This window comes from Apodemus sylvaticus, chromosome 6, assembly GCF_947179515.1.
Source record: "Apodemus sylvaticus chromosome 6, mApoSyl1.1, whole genome shotgun sequence".
Lineage (NCBI taxonomy): Eukaryota > Metazoa > Chordata > Mammalia > Rodentia > Muridae > Apodemus > Apodemus sylvaticus.
In genome coordinates, this window is record NC_067477.1 from 132614374 (window position 1) to 132634980 (window position 20607).

Sequence of the window (20607 nt, forward strand, 5' to 3'; positions counted from 1 at the left end):
TTGATTGTAAAGCCCTGAAATTTTGGGGAAATTGGCAACACAGTTAATTTGAGACTGGAATATTGTGAGCTCTTGGTAAATGATCACGTGTAGCACCAGGAATTGGTGTAGGCTTCTCATTTGATGATAGTTCGTGGTGTCGCTTCTCTCCATGACAATCCCCTCTTGCACTGTTAGCTATGTGGGCACTACCTGCCATCTTCAGTCTTTCTGTTCAACAGCCAAGAGCTTGTCACACTGAGGGGAGAGAAGGAATGTGTGACAATTACAGATATAAAGCCACAACCCTAGATTTAGAAGTCTGAAGAGTGTCAGACCCACGTGAGAAGGGTTTTGACTCAGTGGCTGGCATTCTCACACAGTGGCTAAAGGTGAACCACATGCACTTCCCTGTCAGTAACGATGCCCGACTGGACAGGACTAGGTCATCATTAACGCCTCTTCTTACCCCGTTCTAGCTGACCACAGAGAAGCACACGTACTATCTGACGGCAGATTCTCCCAATATCCTGGAAGAATGGATCAAAGTGTTGCAGAATGTTCTACGAGTTCAAGCTGCTAACCCCCTCCGCCTGCAGCCCGAGGGCAAACCCACCGTGAAGGGACTGCTCACCAAGGTGGGGCCCTTTTCCTCAGCGGCATCCGTAAGCCTGAGCGTTGTGAATAGTGGGGCTCAGATTCCCTCAGCAATTTCTTTAAAAAATAGAGTCCTCCAGGGTCTGTGACGGGGACGTGGCCATGTGGATGCTGTTAACAGCTTGCTCGCTGAGGAAGATGAATTTGTGGGAGGCATGACAGAGTCTAAGGACAGCTGAAGTCATGAGCTCTGAACCGTGATGAGAAAGGAAACAGGAAGACCGATTTAAGTGGTGGCCAGCAGTAAAACCAGTTTGTTTGGATTGGGTTTAGGAAGTAGATGAGATTTTATAAGTATCCAGATGAAAGATGGGACCAGGTAAGAACACTTGTGAGAGAGGAACAGCTTTCAGGAGATGGGCAGGCTGATGTTTTGGGTCCCATAAAGACATCTTACCTAAGAAGCATCACAGGCCAACAAGATGGCTCAGCTCTTGGAGATGCTTGCCACGTGAGCCTGGCAACCTGAGCTCCATCCCTGGAGACCAGGTAAAGGTGGACATTACCCCACACAGTCGTCCTGTGACCTCCCGGTGGTCAGTGCAGCACTGTGTCCTCAGGAGGAGAGAGCTGGCTGAGCAGGGAGGGCTTGGCATCGTTTAAGTGACAGTTAGCAATGAAGATGAGAGAAGTCACCCAGAGAAGGACCTGCTGTAGGTTTTCAGAGTAGGGGGTAGAGAATAGAATGCTCTAAAATGGAGGGCGTGTTGGGGCGAGGGTGAAAAGTCCTGAGACCAAGAAACCCGAGGAATGGAACCCTTGGGCAGGAGTTGGGTCACGCCTGACGTGCTCTGGGAAGATAGCATGTTGTAGAAGGATGGGAAGTGGGAGGCCAGTGTAGAATGTGAGTTTACAAGCTGTCTAGACTCTCCAGTACTTCAGAAGGAGTCCAGCTGGGTGACAAAGAGAATGGGAAAGGCATGTGCCTGGATTTACAGGCTGAGGGAAGTCGCCAAGAGACCTGGGAGATAGAGATCCAGAAGTAAGTGGGTGGGACTCGGGGAAGGGCGTGGTGGAAGGGCGTGGTGGAAGGGCATGAGGACGGCTGTGGACAGACATCTGCAGGAGGGGGACATGGTGGAATGAGGTCACTTCCAATGTCCTTGGTTTCCTTGGTCTCCCTAAGACAAAAGTGGGAAAAGGGTTGTCTGTGGTCGCTGGAAATGGTGTAGCCTGAGACACAAGGGACCTGCTCGCATTCCGGAGGGCTCAATTAGCTGTAATGGCTGCAGTTCCAGTCAGCTCTCTTGTCTCTGGTATCTCCAGTCAGTGCATGAGTTAGAGCAGAGATGTTAGAGTATAGGGTCAGGAACATCTTATGTACATTTTAAAATATGAAATAGATTTGGAAGAATTTGTACAGCAAACACCCCTATTTCTATCACCTGAGTTCCAGAATTAGCTTTTGACTTGCTTTATTGCCTGCCTGTTGAGGTGGTGCTTTCTGTTTTTATTATAGAATTTCAAAGATACAAAAGTAGAGGATGTAAAGTCCCTCCACAGATTCACCACAGTTTCAGCAGTCATTCACTATGGCTAATACTGTTTTCCGGATGGATACCCACCTACCACGGCTTCCCCCTTTCTCACCCTCCACCGGGCTATTTAAAGGCATGCGGAGGTGAAGTCTTGTTGAATGGATTTGGTAGGGGCATAGGAATGCAGTTTGATCATGGGCCCTGGAGCAAGGATTGTTTTATGATCAAATCCCAGGTTGGCGGAGGAGGAGAGACCAGGCAGGCAGGAAGACACTAGAGACCAGGACCAGAGGACCTAGGACAGAAAGAAGGTCCAAGGGGAGCAAGGGACTGAAAGAGAGGGCGGAGTGGGAGGCAGTGGTGGTCAGAGGCTGCAGGATGTAAGTTACAGAAGCCTTTTCCCGTGGAGAAGAAAGAGATAGGGTGTGAAGACAAGGGCGGGGTGGGAAACGTGAAAAATGACGTTACTGGAAATGGAAAGCGCAGCTGAAGAGACACTCTGGCTGAGGCAGCAGGGGAAGAACGGGTGAGCCACAACCTAGGCACGACCTGTGTGACCTGGATTAAATTACTTACAGGCCCTGTGCTTCAGTGTCTGCAACTGTGAAATGGGAGATAGTTATAGTGACAACCCCCAAGGGTTAAAAACATGAAAGACATTTCGTTTAAACATGTAAAGCCTGTTCAGGCATTCTGTGGCCCATCAAAAACACTCAAAAATGTGAGTTTGTATCATAGGAGTTTCTTGTAGATACTAAAGTCAGCAAGGCTGGTGACAGGATTTTTTGGAGACACTCTAGGGATAGGATGACTGGAAGGGAAGGGCACCAAGGAAGCTTCAGTTTTGTGTGTTGTCAGAGACTTAGGGTAAAATCCATTTCAACACCACTGACATGGGAAGCCTTTATTATCAAAGGTCAAAATTCCGTTTTTAAATTATTTGATCTTCCAAGTCTTTGAGGTCGCCTTTGCATCTCCATAAGGATTTGTCTAGTATAATATGTTTTGTTAAAATGCTTTCGGATCCAGAGTTTGAAGAACTCCTAGTATAAGATGAATGCATAAAGATGGTCTGTGTTTGCATTTGTAAAGCACGGCTTTATAGTATTAACAAAGGTTCCCACTTTTGGTCTGGATGTAGTCATTGTTCTATTTTAAAAATAAATCATTTCCAAGTACACGAATTATACTCCAGTTTTGAGGAACCTTCTTTCAGAGCTGTGTAAAGAAAGAGGAAACAGCCCTGCAGTGCACTGTTTAAAAGCCCAAGATATTCCTCTGTAAATACATGTTTCCAAATTTAATTAAACTGAGGGGTGTCGTGCCAAATGCAACATTTTGTTGTTGTTGTTTCTTAAGGAACATTCTAAATCCATCAAAACATCAGGCAGAGTTATTTGTTTAAACCAAAGCTTCGAATGCCGCAAGGCTAGCTGGGTTTGTGGTTTTAAGAGAGGCCATGTATTTGACTCTTTATATAGTGAGGAAGGAAGCATTTATTGCAGTTACTATTATATTTTGATCTTATGTGTTTCCTCATTTGGTCAAACGATAGCCCAGGAAGGTAATCCTATGTTGTGATAGGGTAACTGGGTAAGTCACTTGCCTGAGGATCTATGTGTGTGTGTGTGTGTGTGTGTGTGTGTGTGTGTGACTTCTGTTCTGGGCCAGCACCTGCAGAGCCTCAGAGGACAAATAAACTATACTGCAGTTTTCCAGACTTCCGAACTACATTTTAATCCATTGAAATATAATTTCAGGTAAAACATGGCTACTCTAAGAGAGTCTGGTGCATGCTTGTCGGAAAGACCTTGTATTATTTTCGTAATCAAGAGGATAAGGTATGTACCTGTCTTAATATCCCAATGAGAGAAAGAATTCTGCTCGTGCTAGCTTAAAAAGCTTTCTTTTTGACTTTTCTGTTGCTAGGTGAAACTTTAGAATTTTTGGTAACTTGGTGTCATTCATATTTACTACTGAGACAATAACCTGCTTGGCCTTAATTTTAAATTTTAGCTTAGTAGCTTGTTCCTAAGAACTGGAAGAGAAAAGCCTTGCTTTACTGCTAACATTCCTTAGCCACTCAAGTGCCCCAGTGTTCTGACCAATTAGAAAAGGCCGCATGATGTGAGCAGCTTGCAGTGGGGGAAAGGAACTCACTCTGTTAGGTCTTAGATGCCTGGATCCCCCTACCAGTCCATCCATGTACACGTTACAGCCTGTCTACTCATTTTTAAACTAATATCCACCTCACTCCCAGAAACTGGAGTAATCTTCACTTTGAAAGTAGAAAGATAGGCCATCTACCAAAGGTGAAATGGTCGCAGGTCATTGTGGACACCCAGTCACTGTGGTGTTACCACAACTACATGAATTTAGCCAATATTGATGAGCCTCAGGCTCGTATAAAATGACGAGTCAGCAGCCTGTGGCTGGTTAGTCAATGACCCTAGACTCTGTCCAGTGACCAGGGGGCCAGTTGTTTCCCTGGACCCTTTTCTCAGCCTGTACTCTCAGGGTCTCCTGATTGCATTCAGCATTCGGGCCATTGTTTTCACTTTGCATGGCGTGGGAGTTAGCAGTCACGGCCGTTAGATGTGTCCAGCAGCTCGAGGGAGAGTGTGTGTAGAGTGCGACCTGAAGCTTTAGGTCTATGCCCAGTGTGGAGCGACCCTCAGCATTCCCTGCTAAACTGATGCTCGGAAAATCGGGCATTACAGTTCTGATGTGGAACTGGGACACAGTTTCACAATGGTCCAGTAAGTGGATTTATCTTTAAGATAAATTGAGGGGATAGAGGCCAGGGACTGGGTGCTCTTCTAGAGGACTGGTTTGGTCCAACACCCACACTGAGACAGATGCTCACAATCACCTGTAATGCCAGTTCCAGGGAATCTGACAGCCTCTTCTGGCCTCTCCTAGAACCACAGACAGGTGACATATATAGAGAGAGACAAACACATAGGTATAAAATAAAAAATTTTTAAAAGTCAAATGCATTCTATGTGAAAGACAGTATACTTAATTAAGTAGTCCTTATTATTAACCAGCCACTAGGTAGATATAGCACAAATAATCTTTATTTATTAGGGTGTCTTTGGCGTGCCATGTTCCACCACCCCCTGCCTTTACTCTGAGAGAAATAAGACACACTGGAGGATTTTGAGCAGAGCCGCCACAGTCTCGCCCTCTTTAACAGGAACGCGAGGCTTCTACGTAGGAACAGACTGGAGGGAACAGGGAAGATTCTAATCAGGAGACTGTTAGACTAATCCAGTCCGAGACAGCTGTGGTTGGTGGAAGCGAAGGCACTAATCAGAAGCGGCCATATATTCTGGAGGTCTTGTTGATGGAATTTATGTTAGTGAAACAAGAGGGTCAGTGGTGCTGTCAATGTTTTGGGCCCAAACTTTTGGAAAGGTGAAGTCATTGAGGGCGGTGGGGACGGCAGTGGGAAGCAGGTGGCTGAGGTAGACTTGCAGAAGGGAGCTTGGGATGCTGCCGGACAGCCAGGACCAGGACATGAGTCTGGAGCTAGGCATCTGGGCGCAGCTAGCGTAGCCTGGGACAAGAGCCATGAGCTTGGTTGAGATAGCCCACCGTGTGCAGGTGGTCAGCGCAGGGAGCCTGAGCTCAGAGCCTGGGAATGCACCGTGGAATTGGAGGAGAGCGCATGCCTTTGTGGTTAGGATGGCATTTCCAAGGACTGCAGCCAGGACTCAGGAAGCTGATGCGGAGAGGTGACTGCAGCACCTGCATATACAGTGAGACATTGTCTCAACCCCTTCCCCATCAAAAAGGGAAAAAACGAGGTAATCCCTGCAGACATCTGCAAACCTGGCCAAATATTTTAGGAGCTATAAATTTGAAGAATGCTCTGCCGTATCCTTAACTAGCATAAAAGTTTAAATACAGATCTACTAAATGGCTTATGTTAGTAAAAGAATAAACGTTAACAAAACAAGCTGCAGGATGGTTTGCTTACCTTTAAATTGCAATGGAAAGAACCATGGCCTTTCTCAGGGATGTGTGACACACACTTTGATAAATGGTCTGAGAACACAGGACATCAATGCCTAGTTATTTTTTTCTGAGGACAATATGGAGCCCATGTCTACATTTTACCTTTTGATTGACTAGCTTAGCGAAACCACTCACCAATCTGTGAGGAAGACAGTCCACTGAGTATTTTGGCTGAAATATATCTATATCCTGAGCACGTAATCCATCCCTTGAGTGCATTCTCGTTATTTTTGCCTCAAATGTTAAATGGATATTCACTTGGTGGTTTTATACCACAGTTAGGGTCTCTGCCTTTTGTTGTATGTTGTAATAGCATGGCTGATTAGATTTCAGTGAGGTAATCATTTCTCAAAGCATGCCTTTCAAAGGGGAAGAGGAAGGGGCAGTAACCTCAAACAGGAGGAGACGGACAGTGCCTTTCCTAGTGTCCCTGGCCTTTGCTTCAGTTCCCTCTAGGTCAGATCAAACTCTGGGAGGCTAAGGTGGAGGAGGTGGACAGGTCCTGTGACTCGGATGAGGACTACGAGACCGGTGGGCGCTATCTGCTGTCCACCCACTACACCATCATCGTCCACCCCAAGGACCAAGGCCCTACCTACCTGCTCATTGGATCCAAGCACGAAAAGGTATCAAATATCCTCGCGGTTCTTCTAAAGTGACCCAATGTCACTTAAGGTACTGAGGGTTTCAGGTCAACTTTATGGAATTAAGAACAGATTTTTTGGGAGGGAAAAAAAAACTTTTAATTTCTATTTTCTAGGATTTTTACCTCTCTGGAAATAAACCTCATCTAAATGTACTAGTCTTCAGTCTATTGATAGAACTTGTGTCAAGATCAAAATTAATGGTGGCCATGGGGGATGGGAGCTCCTTGTGTGCAGAGTTATGAGCCTCCCAGGCTGGGCGTGCCTGGTGAGCGTGAGGCTCCAAGCTTCATTCTTTGTTGGGTTTTTTTTCCAGTAAAATCTTTGGTTTAGAAACAATAGAAAGTAAATAATTATATTTGCTATGTGTATATAACTATTTAGGATACAGGAAGAATCACAAATTGATGGTAAATAAATGAATTGTGTATTCATTATATGTATTATTATGTTGCATTTTGATGAAATTAGCTATTAAGGAAAACATAATTTTTCATTTTATACAACTATCAAAAAATTAATTTCTGGATGAATTGAAAGAGCTAAAAGAATAATAAAAAAGCTTTTATCTCTGAACCAAAAGTGCTTTTTAAGAAAGAGATACAAGGTAAGAAAATACAGTGGCCCCTGGTAGAGAAACTTTAAAGTTCTGAAATCCAGGACTCAGCAGCAAGTGCTTGGTTTTCTCGCACAGGACCCAGTTTGGCTTTCAGCGCCCACGCGGAGGGGCTCAGCCCTCATAGCCATCCGTAATGCTGGTTTCAGGGGCTCCAGTGCTCTCTTCCTGGCTCTAATGACATGATGCACCCAAGGGGTGCACTTACATACATGCATTTGAGATGCTCATGCACAGAAAATAAGCGTAGATATGTATTAAAATCCTTTATATCAAATAAGATTATAAAGGTAATTAGGTTATATTAGAAAAACTCAAAATATTCCATGAGTGGCTACAGTGTCTTGGACATACAAACAATAGCGTCTTAGTCTTGGTGGTGGTGTTTGAACACATGTATCAGGCAAAGTCCTCTGTAGACATCTTTATCCTTACAGTTACTCTTGCAGGAGATGGTTTTGTTTCCACCTACAGAGAGGAAAACAGCCACACTTACCTGTTGAGATTTAGACCCATTTCCCTGAATCCAGAATCCAGGTTCCCAGACACTTGTGTTTACTGTTTCCCATTTGGTTTAAAAAAAAATTACATTTCCACTAGCAAAGTGAGAGAAGGCTCGCTGAAGAGCTTACTAAGGCAGTTAATCATGAATGCATAGAATTTTGACTTCTATAATCAAAGAGATGGAAAGAGTGAAAAATGACAAATTTCCAAATCATCAAAGATGTAAAAACTTTTGTGAAACCCCCCTGGAGGTGGAGCACTCATTCGGTACTGGAGGGAGCACTCCAGGAAGCTCTGGCAGCGTCCACTGGGTGGGTTTCTGCCAGTCCCTAGAGTCCGGTTCCTCACCATGACCCCTGTTATTTTCCAAAATCATTCACTAGGGAGGCCACAGATGCAGCTTGGTGGTCACACATGTGCAAGGTCTGGATTTGATCCCAGATGTTTCTTTAAAAGGAATATTGTATGAAGAAAATTATTATAAATTAATTGGTTATATTATTTTAATTTTTTTATTTCAGAAATTTTTAAAGATAGAAAAATATAATAAATGTTCCTCTTAACTAGCAGGTGTTCAATGGGACAATATCTTTTATCTGAAAAATTAATAATGTTAGGTATTGCTAAAATGCAGAAAATATGTCTTTTTTCAGTATAGTATCAAGTATCATAAAAATTTAGTCTACACGCCAGGCAGTGATGGCACTTGCTTTAATCCCAGCTCTTTGGAGGCAGAGGCAGGCAGATCTCTGAGTTTGCAGTCAGCCAGGTCTACAGGGTGAATTCTAGGACAGCCAGGACCACACGGAGAAACCATGTCTCGAAAAAAAAACAAAATAAAAAGTAAAAAAAAAAAAATCCGTCTATACATGTATTTCTACAGAGGAAAAACAGAAGTTGCAAAAGTGGGTATTACTTTTTTCATTAACTTTTTATTTTTATTTCTTAAGTATTTTGTATATACTACCTTGGTGGTAAGATTTTAAATTGGCTAGACTTGGTTGTGTTTCTTAGACTACAAGGATTATACACCTAAAAACACCTTTAACAAGCTCTATTTATTCCAGTGTCTATTTATTCTAGACACTTACCATAACATGCATGATGCTCCTTAACTTTAGCATGCTGTTCTGAGAAGCGTGTGTGGGACAATGAAAACTGAGCTTGGCTCAAGGGAGTGAGCCCTCCTCGGAAGCTCCCAGCAAGCTCAAGGATCTGAGTTCGATTCCTGGAACCCACGGGAGAGAGAGCCAGCTCCCTCAAGCTGTGTGTGCCCTCCACATACATGCATGCCCCTTATGCACTGATGCACACACACACACACACACACACACACACTAAAATGTACAAATTAAAATATTGAAGAAAGTGATTTCTCCTCTGTCTAAAGGTTTGTTGTTGTTGTTGTTGTCTGGCTGGGTTTTGTTTGTTTTGTTCCATTTACTGTCTTTGCAGGTGAAATGAAGAGGCATGTTGGCTAATGTTTCTGTTAACATGTTGTCTTTTGAAGGAAGCTTGGCTTTATCACCTCACTGTTGCAGCTGGAAGCAACAATGTAAATGTTGGATCGGAATTTGAACAGCTGGTTTGCAAGCTGCTAAATATAGAAGGGGAGCCATGTAAGTTCATGGGCACACAGGCCTGATCCCAAACCCTTAGCCGAGTGCGGGCGTCACCTTATGGTTGACTCTCTCCCTGTGGCCTGGCCACCTCGTCCCTGGCTTCACTTGTTAGGGGCCAGAGTTCTCAGGTTCCGGGAACATCGGCAACCATCATGTTCTGTCCTGTCATGCCTCTGCCTCTGCCTGCATTGCTCCCCTAGTCTGGGGTGCCCCACCCTGGCACCTCTCTCTAACATCATGAAACACTCATTAGCCTAAGAAGATCCCTCAGCCAGCCTGCTCAGTGCAGTCCAGCTCTCAGAAGGTGCTTCATCCCTGTTGAAATTAAGCCCCAACTCGCTTCTCCACCTAACCCTTGTATAGCATTGGTAGCATCGTGTTGGCATTAATCTTACAGCTAAGGAGTATTGTTACATTTGTTACTGCTGTGATCAACTACTTGACAAGCAGCTAAGTCTTTCATTAAGCAGGAAGCTGAGGGAGGAAGAGTTACTTTGTTTCTGCACCTTGAGGGGACACAGCCTTGTGGCTCTGAAGGCACTTTGGCAGGACCATGAGGTGACTATTGATCACACCGCTTTCTTCTTTTTATTCACTCCAGAACCCCAGCCTGTGGAGTAGTGAGCCCCAGTGTTCAGGGTGGGTCTCGCTTCTCTGTTACTCTGTCTGGAAAGGCCTCACAGACCAGCCTAGAGGCAGATTTCTGAATCACATCTCATTGAGGTTAAAGATTAGCTGTCCTATACGGTTATCCATTGAGACTCCATACTGTCCTGTGATTTACGCACAGAGACCACATTCCATTGGTACTGACCAGTGTTTAGGCAGTAATAGGGTGGAGTCTCCGGCCCGCCACACGTGCAGCATGTACTCTACCACCGAGCTGCACTCCCAGCCGTGGTTTAAGAAGTATTGATTTCAGGAGTGACTTCATGTTCCTCTCTGAATTCAATATCTCCTCCTGTTTGGCTTTCCTCTCGACCCTTTCCAAGATTCATGCTGTTAAAAGTTACTTTCCTAGCTCGCTCACCACCTATTGGCTTGTGGAAGCTACACCATGGGCCAGAAGAGAAACATGGGGACCGCAGGGGCCTGCAGATGACAGAAAACAGCATTGCGGGAGGGTTGTTGTTTGTTATTGTTGTTGTTGTTGTTTTCTGACCCCTGGGAGAAAGCGAGCCAGGCCTGAATGAGTTAAAGGGTCAGGTCAGTGGGACCAAACGTATGCATCCTCTCACCCCGCTCACACTCTTCTGTGTTCAGCCTCCCAGATATGGAGACACCCCACGCTGTGCCACAGCAAAGAAGGAATCCTGTCCCCTCTCACCACACTGCCTTCAGAAGCTCTGCAGACAGAGGCCATTAAGCTATTTAAGGTAAAATTGTTACTTATTGGCAAATCGGGTAATTAATTGAATGTAATCATTGTATAATGTTTGACGCTAAGAAAATTCAAGCTGTGATGGTGATAATAATATAATGATGGTGGCGATGATGATGATAATTATGCTGATAATGGTAAGATGGCGATGGTGGTGGTGGTGGTTGTGGTGGTGGTGGTGGTGGTGGTGATGGTGGTGGCGGTGGCGGTGGCGGTGATGAGGTTGAGAGAAATGAGCACTCTTCCACCCACCGAGCTGTGTCCCCCAGCCTCGCTGTCTTCTGGACACATGTAGGATGATCCTTCATCAGGAGGCTTTACCATACTTTGTGTGGTAAAGGGAAACATGGGCATTTTAAGGAGGGCAATGGAAAGTATTTAACAGGCCCAACTTGAACTTTGACATGAAAATGTGAAGGGTACAATGGATGGGTGACGGTGGGGTGGACGAGTTTCAAAGCTGTTCTTAGAGGATGCAGGGTAATCGTTGTGTCTTCCAGACGAAGTGATGCCTTTATCATTACAAAATGACCCTCTTCATCTTTGGCAAAATCTCCTGGCTCTGAAGTCTGCTTGGCCTGCTATTACAGTAGCCACTCCGGATTTCTTTTGATTGTAGTTATTATACTATACCTTTTTTTTTTCATTTAGACAAAAAAAAAAATAAACAGAATGGCTGTGATTTGTGCAAAGTAACCCTGCTTGTTTCTCACTCGGGTGTGTTCTCCCCCTCTCAGACCTGCCAGCTCTTTATAAATGCTGTGGTCGACTCCCCGGCCATCGACTACCATATCTCTCTAGCCCAGAGCGCTTTGCAGATCTGCCTGACACATCCCGAGCTACAGAATGAAATTTGCTGCCAGCTTATTAAGCAGACCAGACGGAGACAGCCGCAGAATCAGCCAGGACCCTTGCAGGTGTGTATTGATGTGAATGCAGGCAGTTTGAAATGATTTCTTCTGATCGTAAGACTGATGCACATTTAGTACGGACATCTGAGAATACAAACAGCATGAATGGAAGATGGCTACTGATATGTTGATGTATATCCTTTGGGTTTTCTTGTCTGTCATAAGCTTCTATATAAGTGCATATATGTCACAAACTCATGCGGGATTCCCACCGGAGCATATTGTACGGTATTACCTTCTAAAACCACAGAATATAGTCACTTCTCCCGTGTCCTTAAACATGATTCAGCAACTAAAAGTTATGTTTTTAATGGTTATGTTAAGGGTTAGAGAGATGGTTCAGAGTATATACTGCTCTTCCAGAGGACCAGCGTTCAGTTCCCAGCAGGCTGCTCACAACCGCCTGCAGAGGCTTTGGAAGCAGAAGGACAGAATCTGACACCAGCTTTTCTCTCCCTGCTCCCTGAGCAGTGAGCTGATGACCTGTCCCTGTCCTTGTTCAGCAGTGGATGGGCCAGCCCACCCTGTTCAGCAGGCATACAGTGCCTTGCAGTGCTTTCCGCTGTCCCTGGCACGGTCCTCCTGTGATCCCTCTCTTCCTTTTCCATATTCTACTTTACAATCCATCCCAAACTATATCCTTCCCCAAAATCTCTCTTGGTACCCCAGCCATTGCCTCCATGTTATACAAAAAAAAAAAAAAAACTAATTCATGATATTATCTTTTATTATAATTTTCTCTGGGTTTATATAAGCTCTTCCTACTGGATCAGACTTCTCAAGGACAAGACCCATCTTTCTCCCCTTTTTTATGTAAAATTCCTAAAATTATTGCTGTTATACATAGAAAAAGACACAGAAAAGAGAGCAAAGGGAAAAAAATCACATGTGGTCCTATTATCTGAATCAATCTGTCACTATTTTATACTTTGTCCTCATATGTTTATGTACAATGAGAGGAGGGGGTTGGAGTATATGGTTTTGTTTTTAGTTTTTTGCTATTTTGTAATCCAGTTTTCTCCAAGTTATGTTTAAGTGGATAAGTAAAAACATAAAGAAGCACCAGAGAGTGAAGTCCCCAATCTTTGTGTGTGACATTAAAGAGAACTGCTGGATCTGTTAGTAAGCCTCGGGGCTGCAGCTGTAGACTCTAGGTGCTTCATGGATCTGATGCATGTTGAACTTTTATGCCTTCAATGTAAATGCTCTGAAGAGATCAGGTGTATGTGGCTGAGGCAAGTTCTGAGGGTTAAGAGAGCCCTTCACAGCTCCTCCCCTCCCTCCTCCCTCTGCCAGGCACACCGGTTCTGATGTGTCTGTGTAGCTGGCGAGGTCTCTAACGAAGGATACTTTTCCCTACCAGGGCTGGCAACTCTTGGCACTCTGCGTTGGACTCTTCCTTCCCCACCACCCTTTCCTGTGGCTCCTCCAGCTCCATCTACAAAGGAATGCAGATGCCAGGTATGCAGAACACAAGCCATCTCAACTATTTACGTGGCCTTGAAAGTCTGTGATAAATCATAAGTATTTAATAACCTGCCAGGTATATTCTCAAAAGAATGCGCAAAGCAAATATTGGGACTGGAAGCCTTTTGCTATCATTTTATGTAGAGCCTAGAAAACATTTCCTTTGTTATGTTAAACATCCTATGCGAAATTGCTAGGAAAGCTTGAAGATCTGACAAAGAACACTCTTTGTGAAAAGATTGTGTACATTGACGTGTGAATGTCTCGCATTCCTGCATAAAAGCAACCGTTTGCTTTCTGAGTTTCCCCTTTCACCGTTTTATCCGAGAATTGGGTTCTTTTTCTGGAAGTCTTCCCTCATGGTCTTTTGAAACTGTGTTCAAGTTTTTGTTTGGTTGTTGGTGGTATTGTTGTTCTATTCTCTTGAAAAAGGGATTCAAAATCCACTGTTAGAATGATCTTTTTAGACTAGGGGCTAAGGCAGTTGGCCAAGGCTTTTCCAGGTTCATCTTGTCATCTGAGAGCGGTTTTGGGAGGTGTTTTGTTTGCTCGATGGGTGGTGCTGGGGATGGAACGCAGGGCTTGTTGAATGCCATGTGTGCACTCCACCGAGGGAAGTACATCCCAGCTTGAGAGGTTCATGTTAGCAGGAGAATAGACATGGAGAGAAGCACAAACACGCACATACAAGGAAACCCAAGCATCTCGGAACAAGAGCAAAATACCCCTTAGTCCATAATACAATCTCGAGAAGCTGCAACCAAGGTCGTGTGACTATCATGACTGCTGCGCCTCTGGCAAATGGTGGCACCCTTGAGTCTGTCTCTCCAAAGCACTTGAGTATAAGTGTATTTAGAAATGCCATTTTCTAGGAACAAAATACATTCTGTGTTAAATTTTGTGCTGTATACAAATAAGGGCAGAAAAAAAATCTTGATCCCGCTTATCCACTTATGTCCTTGAACGTTTTTGCTCTGTGTACTGTTTATAGGATATGAGTTTTGCATGAAGGCATTTTCTCACCTTGTTTAACAGTGAAACAAATCTGCATGCTCTTCAAAGAGTCCCAGGGGGTGGCACTTATAGGTAGTGTGTTTGCCTGCTGTGCCTGAGGCCTGGGTTCAGTGTGGAGAACTCTGCCCTGTAGTTTTGTCATAACCTTTTGTTTTGTGTTGTTTTGTGTTGTTTTGTGTTTTTTGTTTTTGTTTTTGAGACATGGTTTCTCTGTCTAGCCCTGGCTGTCCTGGAACTCACTCTGTAGACGAGGCTGGCCTCAAACTCATTGCCAAACATAGTGTTCTTTATGCATTATCTTCTTCCAATTTGTTAGCACTATGATTATACATTGACCATATAATTACTGGTGATTTAAAGTTCAGCTTGTGACTATAGCCATGCAAAAAGATTGAGAAAAAACTTCATGAGGATGTCTGAGACTGTGGCAAAATTAAAAACAAACAAACAAACTGGAGTCCAGTGAGCATTAACACTATGGAAGCTGTAGACTTTCATAGAATTAAATGTCTTAGTTGAATTCATTCTTAGATTTTTATCTTAAGTTTTGCATTACAGGACAGAGTTTGGGAAATATGCCATTTACTGCCAGCGATGTGTAGAGAGAACACAACAAAATGGAGACCGAGAAGCCAGACCGTCTCGGATGGAGATCCTCTCCACTCTGCTTCGGAACCCCTACCACCATTCTCGGCCCTTCAGCATTCCTGTGCACTTCATGAATGGTATCTACCAGGTGAGCATGCCAGAGACCAGGCCCTGAAACAGAGTGACCGGGCTCTGAAACAGTGACCGGGCCTCTGAAACAGAGTGACCGGGCTCTGAAACAGAGTGATGTGAGAAACAATGTTATACATTGTTGGCCAAATCTGAGAAGACTTTCTTGAAGTTTTCCCCATCTGTGGGCCTGCAGTTTAGTTAGAACCTGTCACTGACAAGGCACAAGCAAGCTTCTCCTCTTAGAGTCTTCAAATCTCAGGAATTACCTGGTAATACATTCCAAGGCTCTCCCAGTTTTCTGCTCCAGATGTTCATTTATTATATTACATGTTACATGTAATGTTACAACATTAGCAATTACTCTTCCTACCCATAAGCCTTTTATCTAGTTCAATCTCTAGACCACACAGTTAAAAGTTGTCCTCTTACAACCACACAACTTGGTATGCCACATGCCAGACACACACACACACACACACACACACACACACACACACACACGCTTGCACACACACCAATAAAAATAAAATGTTTTTTTAAAAGAATAAACATTAGATATACAAAGGTGTTCATTGATTTAAATGAACGTATTTTCCTTCATATACTATTGACTACATATTATACTATATTTCTTAGTTTACTTCCAATTGGTAAGCCTAATATATTTAGAGCTGTCAAATTCAGTTTTGAATTTCTCTCTGTCTGTTGGCTGAAGCTGAAATTTCTGAACTTAGGTAGCAAGCCTTTGTTTTCTCCAGCAGAGTGCTGGACAAAAGTTAAAGCGCCTACTGAACACAGACAGCACCATTAGTCACGCATGGCGCGGCGCCCTGCCCCCCCAAGGCCTGCTCAGTGTGTATGGCTTTCATTAAGACTCTTACTCCCTCTGACTAGGTAGTTGGGTTCGACGCGTCCACCACAGTGGAAGAATTTTTGAACACGTTGAACCAGGACACAGGAATGCGGAAGCCAGCGCAGTCTGGATTCGCACTGTTCACGGACGACCCTTCCGGCAGAGACCTGGAGCACTGTCTTCAGGGAAATATCAAGGTGAAACTTTGTTCTTCAAAGGAGCCACACTGCGAGAACAGCAAACGGCTCACTAGTCTGTGCAAGCGTAGTGCAGGAATTTTCCAGAAATGTAAGAAGCCTGATCAGCACATTTTTTTAAAATTGCCAAACTTTGGCAAAGCTGTAGAATTCTTTTCTTTTTTTTTTCCTTTTTTGGGGGTTTGGGGCATAGAATTTTCAAGATGCCACCTGTGCACACAAACTCTGCATTAATAGAAGAAAAAGAGCTATAATTGTTATGATACTCTAAATATTAGGGAACTAAGAATAATAGGCCAGCAAGATGACTCAGTGGGTGAAGGTGTTTGCAGCCAAGTCTGACAAACCCTGAGGTGGATCCAGGAACCCACATGGTGGAAGGAGAGAATTGACTCCCACGCAATGCCCTTTGACCTCCATGCATGCATACACATACAAACAAATACAAAACAAACAACAACAAAAATGAAGGCGTGGAAGCCCCTCCCCCTTCACTCATCACTATTTCACAGTGGGTTTCAGTACCCTGAGGGCTAAGTGGGATCCTGTGGGATCCTGGGGGTGAACGGAATAGGGTGGGGGGCACAACACTGATAAGGCTCCTGCTCTCCGAGATCTTCAGTTTGCTTAGAAAAGAACAGATTTATATTCTGATAATCTTACCACAAATTGAAGGTGGCGACTGTGTTAAGAGGGTTGTGACCCTTTGCATAGACAGGAATTTCAGCATTGGGCCCATGGGGAGATCTGAACTGCAGTGGGGTAGGAAAAGAAACAATGAAAAGAGATACTTAGAAACATCTTTTCTAGCTCATGGTATAAAACAACAACAAATCCACAAAATTTTTATGACAACAATTAGAAATATGGAATTACTCAACTGAGGGACCTCAGAGACTTGTCCTTTATTTTGCAAGTAAGGAAAGCGAGGGAGAAAGGTCTTCGCTGCACCAAGCGGCTCTCCCTGAGTGACTAGAACTCTTGTCTCAGATTTCTTTGGGCTACCTTGTTGTTCCAATCTTGATAAATTCACAAGGTGGAAAAATTGCTTCTTCAGAGACCAAGCCATGATAAAAATCCCTGGAATCTCTTTGTTTCCAGCCCCATGCTGTCCAGCCTTAAGATTCCTTTCTGCGTGGCCCCAGTCCAAAGTTAATATGTGTCCAACTCAACAAGCAGAGCAAAGAAACAATGTATAATTAAGTCCTAAACTCAGAGCTCTGCGAAGCTAAACCTGTGTGGTTGATTTGTATGGACTGAAAGGTTTCAGCCCCACAGGTGCTGTAGTCTTTTTAAAGTGTTGATTTTAAAATTCCTGTGTATCTCAGCTTTCTATTTCCTTTCTAGATCTGTGACATTATTTCTAAATGGGAACAGGCGTCCAAAGAACAGCAGCCCGGAAAGTGTGAGGGAAGCAGGACTGTCCGTCTGACTTACAAAAACAGGTGTGCAATGCCAAATCTGAACGCCAGAGCTGAGAGTGTGGCTGTGTCCAGACCACCGGCCCTCGGGCTAGTCTCCTCCTCGCTGACCCTGAAGGCATAATATTTGCTTGTGTGCTTACTTTTCTATTAAGTAATAACTCTATTCTAAGAGAAACTACCACATGAGACTTTGTTTCTAATTCTTATTCTTTCCTAGTCCAATCTCATTCTCTCTCTCTCTCTCTCTCTCTCTCTCTTCTCTCTCTCTCTCTTCTCTGGGTCTCTCTCTCACCCTCTCCCATCCACCCCTTCGCCTTTAACTGTTAGCTGGTCACTTAGATGGATAGATGCTCAAGATAAAGTGGTGTAGTGGTGTTAGGAACAGACATAGCGGCCATCTTTGACCCTTTGGAATTTCCTAGTTAACCAGGATGACAGTGGCTAAGCATAGGTCCTCTGTAGAAAATATGTCACTATACATTAAGCTAGCACAACTCCATAGAAGCAGAGGACACACAGAGTCACACCACGGCTGGAACCGTCTGTACGATTTTTTTCTTTTTACTATTTATTTATTTATTTATTTATTTATTTATTATGAGATGGTGTTGATGCTAAGTTCAGAAAGGGGCTGACAGTGGAAACTTGAAAAACTCTACTGGGAAGGGTGGTTAGCAGGGAGGTTCACAGTCTGTGTCAAGAAAGCATGAGCCTTCTCGGCAGATGAAGTTATAACACACTTTGGCATACGGTCAGCAACCCCATTTTCTTCCTATTTCAAATCCTTTTCCTGAACCTTTTCTGGCAGAAGATGGAATTGAACTACCCACCTCACATGGCATGGACCTCCGAAAAAGATGTTTTTCTATTTTTTTAATCTCATAGCTCATAAATTAATCAATAAAATAACAGGCCAAGAACCTGGTGGAATTCCTGGCATAATGTTGGATTCTTTCAGAATTGCTTTTGGAAGATCTTCAGAGACTCGACATTGGAATGTAAAGTAGAGGAATTATATAGTATAGAAAGAACATAACAACTTTTCATCTAGTTCAATATTTCTTTTTCTGATAATTTATCCTACAGAAATACCCACATAAATGGACAGAATATTCCAATGTGGCCCAGAATCTTCTTTCCATAATTTTAGAATAGTGAAAAATAATTGGAGGGCTTGAGTATTCATCAGTAAGTACATGGTTGGAAGGTGATAAATTCATATTGTAGACTGCACCTTGCACACTCAGCCTCCAGGGCTAGTGATGGTGATCTTCTGCTTGAAAAGACTATTTTATTTTATTTTATTTTATTTTTTAATTTTGTTTTTCGAGACAGGGTTTCTCTGTGTAGCCCTGACTGTCCTAGAACTCACTCTGTAGACCAAGCTGGCCTCAAACTCAGAAATCCGCCTGCTTCTGCCTCCCAAGTGCTGGGATTACAGGCGTGTGCCACCACTGCCCAGACAGACTTCCTTTTATGTGACCAATGCTAGCTGTCATCCGTCAGAGCCTCTTCATTCAGGAGTGTGGTAGCTGGGATGATTGCCCATCTTGTAGACGGCTGTGTGACTGTGACATGTTAGTGTTCTAGTTTGCTGTCTGCTGCTCTGATAAATGTCACAGTTGAAAGCATCTTGAGGAAGAAGAGACTTATTGTCATCTTATAGGTTACAGTTTATCACCAAGGGAAGCCGGGCAGGAACTCAATGCAAAGACCTTGATGTTGTTCACTGGCCCCTCCCAGGCTCTCAGTCAGTCAGCTTTCTCAGGGCCCGGCTCAGTTGCCCAGGGTTGACACCATTCACAAAGGGCTGGGCCCTCCTAGAGCAAGGAGCAATCAAGAAAAATGCCCCATGGCTGTGTTCAGACCAGGTTTCCTCTTCAAGTGTCTGGTGACAAGATTAACCATTGCAATGGACTCCATAATCTTGGGCCATCCATTCCTAGAGGTGTGCAGCATCCTTTAAATGATGGAGTGGGAGCGGGTTTTTGTTGCGGTCAAGCTGCGTCTGCTCTGAGTTATTCCATATTGTGTAAGACGGTTTTCCAGGCTGTCCCTCGTCCATTGTAGCTATCGCCTCTGCTTTGGAGGAGTAAGATTATTGCACCCTGAGTGGGTCCTTAGACATTATCCACCCAGGACCGCCCACACAGCACAGGCCGAGAAATGACTTATTCCTGGGAATAGGAAGTGTACCCCTAGGAATTTACTGAGGTGAATTGAGACTTTCGTGTATATTAAAATCATATCACAATAGTTCTACTGATGTTTCTATGGATGGCAGCTTTCATATGTGACTGTTTAGTGGCTGGCGAAAGCAGCAGGCTAGGTGCCTGCTAAGAAAGCCTCTGGAAGTCTGCATTTTAGCAGCATTTTGGATAATTCATATACCCCTGACGTCTGGGCAGGGCAGATCTGAAGGGTCTCATTTGCCATCTCCATCTGTTGATCTCTTTATTGTTATGTCAAAATTCAGTTTGACTTTGTTGGAACAAAATGGGAAGACTGCCATGTCTAGTGATTACACCTTAGGCTTGATTGGCACATTCCAATTCTAACTACAAGGGCCACTGCTGGAACCAAAATGAAATTTAGGTGAAATGGACAAAGGCGTTTGAAATACCTGCAGTTAAGAATAATGTCTTTAAGGCCTCTCCTCTAGATAAGACCTCGATCGAGGTGGTGGTATGATGAAACCCCATTGTTTAAACAATGGACAACTCCAAGCAAGAAGATTGGTGTTTGTTCACACAATCCGTGAAGCCCACAGAGTCACGGCTCTGAGAATGAATGCTGCTTCTAAACATGGCCACAGTTTGGCATATTTATAAATAGCTTAGACAATGAGCCCTAATTTCCAGTGACACAATCAGGAGGGGAACTAGCTGTGACCTGTCGTGCCGCCAGGGATCTGATTCTTCCTCTGCCAACTTGCTTTGTAATGACTAAAATATGGAATTTTCTTCATCGTGGAAACTTAAGTTTATATTTAGCAAGTTATGAAATTTTAATTATTTGGACTCCAGGATCAAAGGTCGCATTAATTGCCTTTGAACATGCTCTCAGACACAATCACTTGCAAACTGGTATGCGAACTCTAACTTGCATGAAAAGGTT

The 20607-nt window shown here is 43.8% G+C and overlaps 1 protein-coding gene and 1 long non-coding RNA gene across 3 annotated transcripts in view; one reads left to right on the forward strand and one right to left on the reverse strand.

Annotated features, from left to right (window-relative positions):
* Plekhh2 (pleckstrin homology, MyTH4 and FERM domain containing H2) overlaps window positions 1-20607 on the forward strand; it is a 99093-nt gene that overhangs the window by 60187 nt on the left and 18299 nt on the right. For both annotated transcript variants that reach the window (XM_052186491.1, XM_052186493.1), the window contains exons 15-24: window positions 459-617; window positions 3875-3955; window positions 6584-6763; window positions 9412-9520; window positions 10787-10899; window positions 11642-11821; window positions 13179-13276; window positions 14855-15032; window positions 15911-16066; window positions 17414-17511. In XM_052186491.1, the coding sequence (XP_052042451.1) occupies window positions 459-617; window positions 3875-3955; window positions 6584-6763; window positions 9412-9520; window positions 10787-10899; window positions 11642-11821; window positions 13179-13276; window positions 14855-15032; window positions 15911-16066; window positions 17414-17511 (1352 nt within the window). The remainder of the gene's footprint in view (window positions 1-458; window positions 618-3874; window positions 3956-6583; window positions 6764-9411; window positions 9521-10786; window positions 10900-11641; window positions 11822-13178; window positions 13277-14854; window positions 15033-15910; window positions 16067-17413; window positions 17512-20607) is intronic.
* The window catches only part of LOC127687668 (uncharacterized), a 31374-nt gene continuing 15943 nt past the window's right edge, over window positions 5177-20607 (reverse strand). The window contains exons 2-7 of the long non-coding RNA XR_007978460.1: window positions 16730-16818; window positions 13176-13253; window positions 7752-7865; window positions 6737-6833; window positions 6100-6167; window positions 5177-5867 (exon numbers count right to left, since the gene is read on the reverse strand). This is a non-coding gene — a long non-coding RNA (uncharacterized LOC127687668). The remainder of the gene's footprint in view (window positions 5868-6099; window positions 6168-6736; window positions 6834-7751; window positions 7866-13175; window positions 13254-16729; window positions 16819-20607) is intronic.